Below are 14,948 nucleotides of genomic sequence, written 5' to 3' on the forward strand. Positions count from 1 at the left end.
GTTTGGGTTTTAGACATAGAAGCAGACATTTTCATTACATCCACGTGTTAAACATTTAATTTCTAAAGAAAATACTTAAAGGAGCAAAAACAATTATGGTAGAAACATATAAAAGAGAAAAAAATGAATTAGCTGTGCTAATAGTAAACCTTTTTATTTTGTAGTTTAGACAGACCAGAAGTCAATAAATTTTAACCATTTCTCATTGAGGAAGGGATGGATTTTGACAGCTTAAGGCATTTAAACCCAATTTTCCATCTTCCATTCTTAAAAAGCTCATATCTACATATCTTTATCATGAGTTTGCTTGCTTTTATGTTTTAGGGGACAGTTAATGCTTAGATCAGTTCTTTCCTTCCAGGGTGATTCTCCTAATGGTTCAAATGATGGGCGAGGAATGAAATCATTGGTAAACAAAATGACTGTCGCTTTAAAGACAAAATCTGTGAATGTCAAGGAAAAAGTTATCAGCTTTATTGAGAATACATCAACTCCTGTAGACAGGTGAGATTTTTTGTTTTTTAATAGAATTTGAGGTTAAGAGAAGAGCATGGTGCAGGAAAAAGAGTTATGGATTTGGCGCTCAAATCTCAGTTCAGCTATTTACTACCTTTGTCTCTTGGGTAACACACATTTGACCTATCTAGGCCTCAGTTTGCTTATCTGTTAAATGAAAGAACTGGATTGGATTACCTCTCAGTTCCTTCCAGATTTATATCTATGATATGACCTATAATGTATGATTGGTACATAGCTGTACCTCAGTCAATAGTTATTCCCGCAAGCCCAACTGGATCAAGACTGCAGTGGTCCAAACACCCCAAATCCCATCATGGTCTCTTGGGATCCACATTGAGAGCCTCCCCTGGTCCACACCTCCCCTGTGATTTCTTTCTGGGAATCCTTCCTTCCCAAAGATGTGCCCCCGCCACCCCCCCCCCCCCAGCTTTACATGCCTCCCTGTCACTCCGGAAATAAACCTTTCCCATCCAGGAGATATTTCAGGCGTTATTTCAATAGTTACTCCAAAAAAGTTATTTAAATGACATTTTAAAGTGATCATATTCCATTAAATTCCACATATTGTGTTTAATGGAATAAATTTTGGCTTAAAGTTCATTCCCAATTAGGCAACAAAAAGAGGGATTGTACATGTAATATCTACTATACAACACAGTGAAGAACTGAAAACAGCTAGAGAAACCTTATCTGAAAATGGGGTAGATAGGTAGTCTTCATTTAAAAAAAGAAGTAACACCTGCTACAACATGTGCATATCCCTACATGTAGTGGATACTTTCCCAGTGTCTTATGGGCAGTAGAAAGAGTTCTGACCTTTGGGGAAATGCCTTTGCCAACTCTTGATCTAACCCTCTTTTACTGGAGATTTGTAACCTAGGAAGTTTTACCTTGTTAAAAAAATAAAGGGTTACTCTTTGGAATTTGAGAGTTTAATTTTTCATAGAACTTTATTTATAGAATTTGAATGATCCCAGATAAATATAATGGAAGAAAGTAAATACTCCTCTCATTTATCACTCTGTTATCTTCAAAATTTTTGTTACCTATAATGTACATTGTGTGTTTTTGGAAACTTGCCTTTCAGTGTGCCTAATCAGATAGCTACTTTCTACTTACAACTTCGAACCAGAAGGATTTCTTTCTTTTTATCAGGAAGATTCATCTTCCTGAGTTCAAATCTGGCCTCAGACACATAAAAGTTGTTTGATCCTGGGCAAGTCACTTAACCCTGTTTGCTTCAGTTTCCTCATCCGTAAAATGAGTTGGAGAAGGAATTGGCAAACCACTCCAGTATCTTGCCCTAAGAATATTCCAGGTATGGGGCAGCTGGCTGGCATAGTGGATAAAGCACCTGCTCTGGATTCAGGAAGACCTGAGTTCAAATCTGGCCTCAAACACTTGACATTTATTAGCTGTGTGACCCTGGGCAAGTCACTTAACCCTTATTGCCCCACAAAAAAAAAAAGAACATCCCAGGTGGGGTCAGGAAGAGTAAAAACCAACTGTGAAACAACAAATTGGAACGTGGGGAAGGGAGTGTTGATCTATTAAAATTTTTTTAAATTAAATTTTCTTTTTTAAAAGAACAAATATTGAATATTACCAAGGAGCAACAAAACTTTGTGTCTCTTGGATTTTTCTTTGCATTTAAAAATTATTTTATTGATGGCCTGTTTTTACTTCTCAATCACTACCCTCCTGTCCTCTCTCAGCTCTACCTTGTAATAAATATATATAGTTCAACAAAACAGATCAGTGCATTTCCCATTTCTGAGAATGTGTGTGTCAATCTGCATCTCTAATCCTCTGTAAAGAGGTGGGAAGCATATTCCATTATCAATTCTTTTGAAGTCATTGTTTCTTGCTTTGATTAGGGTCCTGAGGTTTGTTAGTGTTCTTCATATTGTTGTCATCGTAAATCATTCTCCCAATTCTGCTCATTTCAGATCTGGATTAGTTTGCACAAGCCTCTGAATCTTTCATAGCCATCATTTCTTCTATTATATTCCCCAAATGATAGGTACCTGCTTTGTATGTAAAAAATGGCTGAAATGATAGGAGAAAAATGAGGATTTATTTTTAAGCAAACTTTTCTCTTGAAAATCCGTTATAGGCACTTAACTCATTAAGTTTTACTTTCAGCATCCACAGAAATTTGAATTAGGTGACATTAAAAAATTGAATGTTAGAAATATTGCATTTCATAGAAGTGTATTTTTCTGCAATAAATGTAAATACTAAGACTACAGGTTTACTTTATTCAATAAAAAATAAAATATTCATACGTACAGAATGATGAATTTCATTAAGGTTATTTTATCAGATCTGGCTGTTTAAGTAATGGATGTTATAGTAGTTCTTTTGTTCTCAAGAGTCTAATCTTTTGACTTTTAGTTAGTTCACCACAACTTCTTGATATATTCTTAGGTGTAAGAATTTAATTACTACCTTCTGTATGTTAATTTTGGTCAAAAAAATCTCTCTGGGGATATGGTTTGTCTTTTGAGTAAATATGTTGTCTCCTTCCTCAGCTTGAGCTCCTCCCCCCTCCCCCCATCCCTATGCAGAGTGTCATATTTTCCTGTGCTTTCTACTTGAGAGTATCAAACCCCTTTCTTCATGATAATTTCTTCACGTGATGATATGTATTAGAAAAATTGATCACTTCAAACTTATATAGATTTTAATTTTTTTTATAATTGTTTTGTTCTGTCCTCTGCCTTAATTTACTATAGAATGTCTTTCAATCTTCCTTGGCCAGACAAAACAAGTACAGAGCGGTAAGCCATGGGTAGAAGAGTCCAACTAAGCCATGCTTGTCTTTAAGCATGATTCACACTGTTTGTAAGCATTAGTTACACTGACATAACCTGAGATTCCAGGTAGCAGTTGAAAAAAGCTAAATTGTTCAGTAGTCTCTTTTCATTCTGCTTTTTGATTATTTGTCTAGTGCTGCTTTTTGGGCTGTATTTTAGCTTGGTGCTTTTCATTTTTTACTTCATGCATGCTTCTTTGGTTTGATTCTACTTCCTTTTATTCTATCTTCTCTTGAACTTACTTTTTCATGAAAATTTGCATTCAAGACTGAGTATACCCATGTGATCATACATGTCATCTTTTGCTTTGAGATAGTAAAGCATGCCACTTACAGGAAAGTGGGGGGTGTGTGTTAGAGAAAGTATGTGAGAGTGTGTGTGTGTGTATTTATGGTACCAGGTTGTAGGAGAAATAATTGATAAGGCATGGTTCTGACCTCTTGAAAGTTTACAGTCTAATACAGAATCTTAGAGTTGGAAGAGACCTTCTAGGGCATTTGGTCCAACCTAGTGCCAGTAGAGGAAATAAATAGCACTTAGATTTAGTTCTGCTTATGGCTGATTGTTTTTTTCCATTTCCCTTATATTATACTATTTACCATTTTCTAGAAATTTACAGCTGTTTAAATAATAAAGCTGACTACTTAAGTAAATAGAAACCAGTTAAAGAGGATTTGCTCTTTTCTGGTAACATACCTTTTGGAAGCTAGTATAAGATAATTCTGAAATGTTTACCAACATCTTTTCCTAGAGAAAACACTTTTCTTTTTTGAAAAATCACTTCTTTTAACGGTATAATTTGATGTATTTTTTATTTCTAAAGGCATTCTCCCCAACATGCAATCATCTCCATTTTTTTATTAAGAAATGATTATTTTAGTTAAACTTTATTTAGCTGAGCTTCATTCTTCCCAAATTTGTGATCTAATTAATCATTCAAATTATGATCCTCCTTGTTCCAGTTAATTTTTCCATTAAGTTTAGGGGGCCTAACCAAAAATGTTACTATTAAAACAGGGTAACTATCTCAAATCTGAGAGTTTGAGCAAAATAGAATTTAGATGAAGTAAAAACAGGAATTTTCTTTCCATCTTTGAAATTAATTAAAAATTCCCTCTCCTGTTTTTTGCTTTGGCTAAATAATTTTTTTAAAGTCCTTTCTATGGAATTTTAAGAATTATTAGTGTTTTTAGGAATCAATAACTAATACTGATACATCTTTAAAATTTATCCAAAAGTATTTATTCTTTTTTTCTTTGCAAAACATTGCATTTTGATAGTCCAGACTTTGCTTTTGGATTGTCAGTGTTACTCATGATTTTATTTTCTGGTTGTTATGTAAACATTCTTTTTGGCTTTTAAAAAAAATCACAATGGCTTTATCAAAAGAAAATCAATACTTCCTACTTCTAAAAATAAGATCAGCATTTGGTAATATAATTTTCTTCCCTCTAAGATTTGATAGAAGATTTATGAATCATTTGGACTGAAACATGTATTTTAAGCCAAGATAGTGTAGCATAGTAGGAAAAGTCCAAGTTTGGAATCAAGGGCCTTAGTTCAAATACCAGTTCTATGCTTATTACTCGTGTGAGTCTGAGCAAGTTACTTACTCTCTCAGGCCCTCTGTTTCCTAATTTGAAAAATGAGGGGTTTGTCCTAGATGATCTCTGAAGTCTCTTCTAGCTCTAAGTCTTATGATTCTCTGATAAGATTTTTTCCCTGAAGCTATTTTCCTGATGTGAGTTCTACCTCGATAAATTTACTGGATGATAGGAAGATTTGTTTTAATTTCTAGATTACTTAATTGTCTTAAATTCCAACTTTATATGTTGTGTAACCTGTTTTGTGGTTCACAGGAGCTATTTTTATCTAGTATTCTTAATCTCCTGAATTGAATGTAAACTATAAACCTAATATAAAATTTCTTTGAAACGAAATAAGCATAAGTGTACACTGAGAAGTAATCCCATGTGTGGTTGTACTTAGTTGCCAGGGTGTGGGTAAGGCAGCTGTTGCTTTAGCTATTGCTGATGAGGCCAGTGAGTCTAAAACTGGGTCTGTGCTCCTTGGAATATAACAAGCTCAGGTTTGGGGGACATCTGGCTCATATGTGGACCAATACTATACCTACTTTCCATTGGTTTCCTATTCAGCAGTATGTTTATATGATCTAAAATGTCAGTCCCTTTGGGGGAAAAATAAGGGACTAGAACAATGTTTTTCTATTTAGAGCCTCATTTAGGATCTTATTAGAGAATTACCCACATACAATTAAGAAAACTAACTGAAGATCTAATAATCCAAATTTTTCTATACAAGAACATCTTGCAAAATATGATAGTGTGAAATCTAGGGGGTAGATTTCTATTAAGTGATCCTTCTGATCTTTATTCTAAAAACATAATGCAGCTTCCACACAAGTGTAGACTAATATATAATCGAAGTTTTCATTTTACTTTGATAGGTTACAGAGATGTTGATATCAGCAGATACACACACACACACACACACACACACACACACACACACACACACACACACCCCAGAAGTAACTTCTATCCTATAGGGTTCATGCCTCCAAAAAATGAGGTTGGAGCTGAGATGTTTTGAATGAGAACCTTAGTCTTTATAGTATTTTTATGTCCATAAAAAAGTTTTAAGAATAAAAAATAGTAAACAAAACCAAGTTTTCCCAGCATACTCCAATTTTTCTGTTTCTATTGTCATGAACTTGGAATTGCATTTAGGAAGACTGTTTAACTTATTTAAATTTCATTCTTACAGCTTTGAGAACATTTAGTCTAGCAGATAAACCCTGTACTCCACTTTCACTAACATAGTTTGCTTATCTATTTTCAATTTTGACACAGCTTTTCTGAAACTATGGGCTCTTCTTGGGTGCATAAAACTCATATTTGCTTGCATGTTAAAATGGTGCTTGGGGAAAACTTTGCATGATGGTTATCTTAAACTGTTATTTTCTTTTCCAAATTCCAATAATTATAGACATGTGAGTAGCAGTGACAGAGTGGGCAAGCCCTACCGTGGTGTGAAGCCTGTATTCAGCATTGGGGATGAAGAAGAATATGACACAGGTACATCCACTTATCTGTAGAGTACTTCTTTTTGCTTTTGGGATTCTTTAGATATCATTATCCACATAGTACTGAGTACAAATTGTAGTTCTGTACTATATAATGCATAGCAAAATTGAGCATAATATGCTTGATATGGGCATAGTGTGATCCAGAAGTTGGGAACAGCTGGCCCAATGCTGTACCAACAAATGACAGCCAGCACTGATACCTGGTGATGCTACCCCATAGCAGTCATTCTCTAAAGAGCCACAAGGTGGAGGTCTTGCTTCTTAAAATGCTCTTTTTTTTCTCTTTGTAATTAACCATCTACATCTCTTTTCTTACTCTTTTCAATTCAGCAAACATTAGAGATCCACCTAGTTAGTCAATAAACATTTATTAAGCACCTACTAAATGCCAAGTGCTGGGAATTTTTTAAAAAGCCAGCAAGACTGTCATTACACACAAATGTATGTGCTTTGTGCTGAACACTGTGGTATAGGTGTCATGGGGATAATGAAGTTTAGCTACAATATGGACCCAGTTTTCATGGAGCACAGTTTAGTCAGGGGAGATGATGACATATCCACAAATAATGATCATACAGTAGTGTACCAGAAGTACATAAAAGAGATGAAAACAAGGAAAATATATCTATGTACTGAGAGATTAAAAAAAAAATTTCCTGAAGGACGTAGGATTTGAACTGAACTGGTGTGTGTTTGGCAGGTATTAGAGATGGAATGGGAACAAATGAAATTGTCATACGTAGAGAGAAAAGAAGAGGACTGAGGGCAGAATCTTAGGGAAGACAAATTTTATGGGATTAGAAGGAACTAAGAACAATGAATGGAGGTTAAATAGAGACTCAATGAAAAATGAAACTTGATGACTATTAAGAGTTCTCCCAGTGTGGAATGAACAGCCTCAGGAGGTTGGTGTATTCTCTATCACTGGTGCTCATTGATTAGGAATATTTTAGAGTAGTTCAGCTACAAATCAGACTGCTTGATTTCTGAGATCCTTTCCAACTGATACTGTGTGATTCTTGAGGGTATCCAGAAGTGGGACAGTCAGCAGTGACAAATGCTTCAGAAAATGGAGGTCAATAAAGACTTAGAAAAAGGCTATTGGATTTGTCAACTAGGTTTTTGAGAGAGCAGTCTCAGTAGAGTGTGGTAGTAGAAGTCAGAGTACAAGGGGTTGATGAGGCAAATAAGTGTCCTGGGTATGGCAGCATTAAATTTAGACTATTTTAAAAATGTCTTACTGGTCTTTTTTGTTTATTATCACTGTTCAAATACTTCTTTCCCTTCTCTTCCACCCAGAAACCCTTTTTTGATAGAGAAAAACACTTGAGTTCTGATAATATATGCAAGATTCTGGATCCAGTCTACCATTTATTTACCAATAGGAGTGAAATATGTTTCATTAGCCCTCAAAAATTAATTGGCCATTCATTCTTTTGAATTCTGATGCCTTTTAATAGCATTTGCATTACTATTATTGTGGTCTCTATGTGTATTATTCTCTTGGTTCTTTCTGTTCTCTATATTAGCTCATACAGATCTTCCCAAATTTCTCTGAAGTCTTCATAGGCATCATTTCTTATGGTACAATTAATGATAATAATATTAACAATGATAATAATAATTCATATTTATATATCACAGTTTGTTCAAGGATTCTTATCCCTCCCAAATCAATGGCTGCCCGCTTTGTTTCCAGTTTTGTGCTACTCTGAATATTTTGATGTATGTGGATTTTTTTCTCTCTGTTTATGACTTCTTTGGGATATATGCCCAGTAGAGGTGTCATTGGTGGGCAATTTAGTCACTTTTCTTGAATAATTCCAAATTATTTACTGGAATAGTGGCCCTGATTTATGACTTCACTAACAGTGAATTAATGTGTATTTCTTTCCAACCACTCCCTCTCAGAGACTTTTTTTTTAAAGAAGCTTCACTATAAAGGGGAAGAGAAATATAAGCTGTTAACTAGATAGAATAGAAATATAAGGGGAAAACATTTTGGAATTGATGAGACTTGGGCATGTTTATGAGTAGATTGGGAAGAGCCATTGGAGAGGAAAATGGTCTTAGAGTTTATAGGAAGGGATAAATAAGGTCAAGAGCACAGGCAGAGGGAATTATTTTAGCAGGGTGTAGAGATACTTTTCCCTCTGAGATGGAGGAAAGAAGATGAACCATAGAAACTTTAAGGTGAGGAATTGAGGGAATTCTTGTTAGGTGATAGTTAATCATAGTGAAATAGTTATCTATTCATAATTTTAGAGGTATTTCTCTTTAGAAACATAAACTAAATTGAGATTTTTTTAACTTAGGTGATCCTTTAAATTTTTTTTAACTTCCCTTAAAGTATTTTATCTATGACTTTTGAAGGGGGAAAACCCTTCTCCTTGTAGTAGAGAAATCCTGTTGTTGAGTAGGCTCAACCATGTCTTTACAGTTTTGTTACACATATCAAGTTAATTTATTTCAGACTAAAATTGTATGACAGCTTTAAATATAAACTCCTCGTCTTTTAGTTTACAGAAAAGTTTGTTAGCCTTACATTTTTTCACTAGATTTTCATCCCAAAATATCATGTGATAACATTACCTTAAGAAATATTTATGGGGTTATTTTTAGTCTTGTCTAATCAAAATACTTTTGAGATTTTCTCTTGACTAATAAGTAGTATGTAACTTTTCAAAAGTTGGTGAGATGGTATAAAAACATCTCTATAGCATTACATATAAAACACTTTATTTCCATGAGTTCATTTGATCCTCAAAATAGGCTTTGAGCTGTGAACTAAAGGTGATCTCTGTTTTACAGATGAGTAAACTGAGGCGCAGGGAGATTAAGTGACTTTGCCAGGGTTACATAGCTTGTATGTGTGGCAGCATGGAATTGAACCCAGTTTACTCCTTTTTTTTCCTGTGAGGCATTTGGGGTTAAGTGACTTGCCCAAGGTCACACAGCTAGTGAGTGTCAGGTATCTGCAATCAAATTTGAACTCAGGTCCTCCTGACTCCAGAGCCTGTACTCTATCCACTGCGCCATCTAGTTGCCCCCTCAGTTTACTCTTAACTCTAAGTTCAGTGCTTTTCCTACTACATCGTGCTTTCCAGATGAGAGGTGATTTCCGTTTATATAATTGTAATTCTTTATAGATGAAATTGATAGCTCCTCAATGTCAGATGATGATCGAAAAGAGGTTGTGAATATTCAAACCTGGATAAACAAGCCAGACATCAAGCATCATTTTCCTTGCAATGAAGTAAAAGAAAATGGACACATGTTTCCTAGGTACTGGTACAAGACATTTTCTTGTTTTGAAATAAAATAAAATTTGTCAGTTTAATCATTTTAAACTTTTATCAACTTTTACAAGGTATATATCCTTTTGGGGGGGGGGCAGGCAATGGGGGTTAAGTGACTTGCCCAGGGTCACACAGCTAGTAAGTGTCAAGTGTCTGAGGTTGGATTTGAACTCAGGTCCTCCTGAATCCAGGGCCAGTATTTTATCCACTGCGCCACCTAGCTGCTCTGGTATATATAATTTTTAAAACTAAACTCTTGCATTTGGTATTTTATGAATGTGTCAAAAGTTAATTGAGCCAGAGGGAGTTATTAACTATTGCTCCATAGTGACTCGTGATTTGGGGACTTAAATAAATTGCATTCCTTCCAAATCACGAAAAGAAACTTAATAATTCTATGGTCATCACTGGCACTTGCCAGAGTGTGTTGAATGATAGCCTTCCTTTGATACTGCCATGGTGAGATCCTAGTTCTCTGAGTCAAAAATCAAGGTTTGATATAAAATATAAGGTAGTAGAAGATATCTTTACCTATAAACTGTGTGTAATTTAGTTCACCAGTTATCATTTCTCAAATAATGTCACTTTTAGAACATAAGTGTTTAACTAGACTATTATTTTTAATGTGTTTGAAGATTAATACATTTTTATTTATATCTTTATGGATATAGTTCCATTTTAGGTATATAATTAATAACATAAATTATTCTGATTATGTTTGTGTATTATAATGGGTTTATTTTGTTACACCAATTACAAGTAGTAGCAGCTGAACATCAATTTAAAAAAATGAAGGGGGCAAGAATTATAAAATAGTTTTTCCCCCATATATCATTTTATGCTATGATTCTGACTAATGCAAAACTAATCTCACCTAGATCAACCAATATATTAGCAAAAGGAATGTTTGGTAGTATCTATTTTGGTTTTATTTGTGAAAACTTTATTTGTTCTAATACTTGGTTTCTTTTTCCTTTCAAGTCATCTTTTGGTTACTGCAACACACATGTACTGTTTAAGGGAAATTCCTTCACGAAAAGGATTGGCTTATATACAGTCTCGGCAAGCACTAAATTCTGTAGTTAAAATCACATCCAAGAAGAAACACCCTGAGCTAATTACTTTCAAGTATGGAAACAGCAGTACTTCAGGAATAGAAATTTTGGCGGTTGAAAGGTAAGAAGACATGATTATCAAGCACATGATTATATTAAAATTATACAATAAAGCATTTAAACAATCAAGTATGTGTTTTCACATCTCCCTGCTTTTCCCTCCTCCCCTAATAACAGCTACTATTGGCACAAACATGGTCTAGCACATCCATGATACAGAGTTGGACCATGTTCAATTTGGCATGTTCGCTTTGTAGAATTTAGATAGATTAAAATCAGTGTCTGGGGAGTTGTATATTTTAAATTAAACAACAGCTTAAAGCAGAGTTGATTAAACTTTTATTCAGTTCTTTCTCATCTATCTGGGACATTATGCAGCTGTAGACTTGATTGCATTTAATAATTTATGTCTCAGTGAAGACAGGCCTGATCAATTCCTCAAATGCTTAATGAAATGTGGCTTTGAAGAGTGGAGTTCCTAAAATTTACATTGGACATCTTGGCTTCCAACTTCTGTCAGTGATTATTTCATGGGTAAATTGTAATGTTCAGTCATGGTGTGCGTAGCACCTGATACTTAACTTCCCTTGTATTTTTTATTTAAGAAAAATGTATGTACTGTATAATGAGGATTATTTTTTTTACATCCTGTCTTGCCCTTGCTGCTGTCTACTTTCACCTCCAACAGACCGCTGTATCTATAAAATCACCTCCTGGAGCTGTGAGAGACTTGTTTCACTCTTAGACCTTTTGAGTCAAGATTGGTTACTACACTGAGATGAGTTCTGATGCTCTTCAGTGTTGTCTTTTACATTATGTGGTCATTATGGAAATTGTCTTCTAGGTTCTACTTTGCATCAGTTCATTTAAGTTTTCACTAATTCCTCTGAATTCATTTCTTATGCCACATTACTATCCATTACATTCCTATACCACAGTTTGTTCAGCTGTTGCTTAATCAGTGGGTACCCATATTGCTTCTGGTTCTTTGCCACTGCAAAAACTATTTCTATGAATATTTCTATACATAGGCTTTCCCTTTTGTCTTTGACATCATAAGTATATATTCTCAGAAAAGTGGCTGACATCAAATGCTTTAAGATCCTACTCAGTTGATACACTATTATATGTATATTTCATGTACATTATTGTATGCAAATTTTTCATAGTGGAGCATTAGAATGTTTTATTGCAACCTAGAACCTGTCATGAAATTAGGAAAACAAACTTCTACTTGCTAGATTAGCACACTAGGATTGCCTCAGTCTTCTTGTCAATTAAAATGAGACTGGTGCTGGGGCAGCTAGGTGGCGCAGTGGATAGAGCACCGGCCCTGGAGTCAGGAGTACCTGAGTTCAAATTCGGCCTTAGACACTTAACACTTACTAGCTGTGTGACCCTGGGCAAGTCACTTAACCCCAATTGCCTCACTAAAAAAAAAAAAATGAGACTGGTGCTGACCTGAACACATACTAATTGAACTTTTCTTGACATTTGATTTTTTCTTGAAAAAATAATTTTTTTAAAAAAGGAAAAAAAAAATTTTAACCTCTTGATCCTATTAGGTATGTTATGAAGAATAGGTATTTTATGAAAGCATTGTATTAACATTTAATTTTTGTTCTTTATAGGTATTTGATTCCAAATGCAGGGGATGCTACCAAAGCCATAAAACAACAGATCATGAAGGTTCTGGATGCCTTGGAAAGCTAATAGCAAAAGACTTGGGAGAGGTGTGAACACACTTTCCTAACTGAATATTACCCTGAAAAATTTTATTTACTCCTTGGAGTGCCTGAGTAGCAGGCTTATGATAGGGTAAATTATTGTAATCAATTTCAGGACAGTTTTTAAATTTTTAAATTTTCTTTTGCATTTTTGGTTTTGTACAAGTCCTTTATTATCAAGGTCATTTACTAAGTGGCTTTAGAGTAGCTGACCTTGCACCTTCATGGAGTAAGGGTACAAGATGCAGTTCAGTTTTGAGCAACCCATTTTAAGGGAATATTCTGCACTTTTCAGGTAACACTATAGACACATGTGTGTGCGTGCACTTGAGCGTGTGTGCGTGTGTGCCTGTGTGTGTGTGTATAACTGCAGTGTCTTCAATGACATTGAACACTATTCATAGACATCGATTTGGAAACCTAATGTTCATACATTTGGTTTTGTCCACGAATATTATCAGAGACTAAAACATTACTCAGAGTAGTAAACATTTGGCTTACTACTCTTCTTAAGAGGTCTGGAATTCAGCCAATGTGTGGATATGGAGTTCCAACTGATTGAATAATGCAACCCTACTATGAAGTATAAAAATATGTTTTCTAAATCACACCATTTACCTATGCATAATTGGGGGAAATAATTTGAACACTTACAAATGAGTGTTTTAAAAATACTAAACCTGATACTAATAGTTTCCATACAATAGCTAAGACTAACTAATAGTCTCAATGAGTAAAATGGAATGGGTGTAAGCATTATGATAAATGGATAAGTGTTAAAATTTGAAATTCAAATTGAAGAGGATAAAACTGGAGCATTGAAAATGGTCTCTATCACAAACAAATTATATGGTTTTGTATATTTCAAAACCTGTGTGTTTGAGTGTGCATTGTTTTACACTCATTTGAGGTCATGTTCTGTGATGAGACTAAATAAAAGCTACTAATCAGAGTGCTATATAGCTGCAATGCCTTATCATCATGTCCTTGCTTTTTAATGCTCTTTTCCTTTGGTACTTTGTTTTTCAAAGTTCAACTGTTTTGAAAAATGTTTTTCTTCCCCCTTGATGCAGTAAAACATAAGTGATCTGCTTTATTTTGCTGCTTTCTTGGTTGATCTTTTTGGATCCATTTTGAACACATTTGATGGGGAGCCCTAGAATGTGTTTGGGGCCATGGAATGACTTTCTGGAATCCTTTTTTTTTTTTTCATAAGGAGTATATCAGATCCATAAACTCTTTCAGGTCATAAAATATAAAACTTAATGCTTTGAGGAGTGAGAAAAGACTCTAACAATCAACTACTTTAAGTTTTTTTAATGGGAATCAAGTGGTTATGAGGCACCTTAATTCAGGAGATAATTTGCTTTACTATCAAAAACTAACCGAATTGAACTGTTGAAGACATTTGCATGAAATTGCACCTGGGGCACGCTTGGTATTTATAATTCTGCCCTATAACTGTATTACATTTCCCTTTTCGTGGTCTCCTACAGAACTTTCCCAAAGTCTTTTGACTTTTGCCTAATTCAGCCATGGGATTTTTTTCCATAATATTAATGTAAAAATGTTTGTGTTACTGTTTTTAAATTACAACTGTAAATAAACCAGTACAATTTGCTCATAACTCTTTCTTCCAGAAGACATTACACTTTTCTTTTTCTTTTTAAGTTTTTATAGTTGCTATATTATAGATTAATTAAAACTCCTGGGCTTCCTTTAGATTGCATTTTTAGGGTATGGGTACTGGAAAATTACCATTTTTGTTCATATAGAAAAACAACTTTTACTAGTTTGGTTTATAGCTATTGAAATAAATTCTAGGCCTCCAAGCAAAAGAGTCCCTATTTGAATCCAGAAACACCCCAACACATGCACCCTGAGGGGTCCCAAGGTCTATAATAGGTGTTGTTTGAATGTTAACCACATCAGTGGATAGCATGCCTCAGTTCATTTTTTATAGCATAAGATAATAGATTTTGAATTAGAGGATGATCTTAAAGCCATCAAGTCTAACCCCCCACATTTTCCAGAAAAGATAAATAGACAAGGAGGTTTAGATGACCTGTCTAGAGTCACAGAGCTAATAAGTATTTAAGGTAGAGTTTGAACCCAGGTCTTCCTGACTTCCCAGTCCAGTGCCACTCTTATGCTGCATTTCTTCATATAGAAAAAATTATTGTTTTGAGGGGAGGGAGGGAAGTATTTTTGATTTTCCATAGTAATTCCAAAGCAGGATGACAGGTAAAGAGAAAATCCTGTCTGCTTTTTAATAATTAAACAAGAATAGATCAGTAGTAGGGTTAGGATATTTGAAAGATATGCTGACAAGTCTAAAGTATCTCTAAAAAAATTTTTTC

The 14,948-nt window shown here is 34.6% G+C and overlaps 1 protein-coding gene across 2 annotated transcripts in view; it reads left to right on the forward strand.

Annotated features, from left to right (window-relative positions):
- The window catches only part of TBC1D23 (TBC1 domain family member 23), a 58,538-nt gene extending 44,850 nt beyond the window's left edge, over nucleotides 1-13,688 (forward strand). Inside the window, exons 14-19 of one of the 2 annotated variants that reach the window (XM_043996754.1) lie at nucleotides 362-504; nucleotides 3,258-3,302; nucleotides 6,348-6,436; nucleotides 9,597-9,732; nucleotides 10,728-10,922; nucleotides 12,493-13,688. In XM_043996754.1, the coding sequence (XP_043852689.1) occupies nucleotides 362-504; nucleotides 3,258-3,302; nucleotides 6,348-6,436; nucleotides 9,597-9,732; nucleotides 10,728-10,922; nucleotides 12,493-12,574 (690 nt within the window). In that variant the 3' untranslated portion in view covers nucleotides 12,575-13,688. The remainder of the gene's footprint in view (nucleotides 1-361; nucleotides 505-3,257; nucleotides 3,303-6,347; nucleotides 6,437-9,596; nucleotides 9,733-10,727; nucleotides 10,923-12,492) is intronic. The other variant, XM_043996755.1, reaches the window with a different exon arrangement.
- The last annotated feature ends 1,260 nt before the right edge of the window (nucleotides 13,689-14,948 follow it).

The sequence above is a fragment of the Dromiciops gliroides genome, chromosome 3 (genome assembly GCF_019393635.1).
Source record: "Dromiciops gliroides isolate mDroGli1 chromosome 3, mDroGli1.pri, whole genome shotgun sequence".
NCBI classification, from domain to species: Eukaryota; Metazoa; Chordata; class Mammalia; order Microbiotheria; family Microbiotheriidae; genus Dromiciops; species Dromiciops gliroides.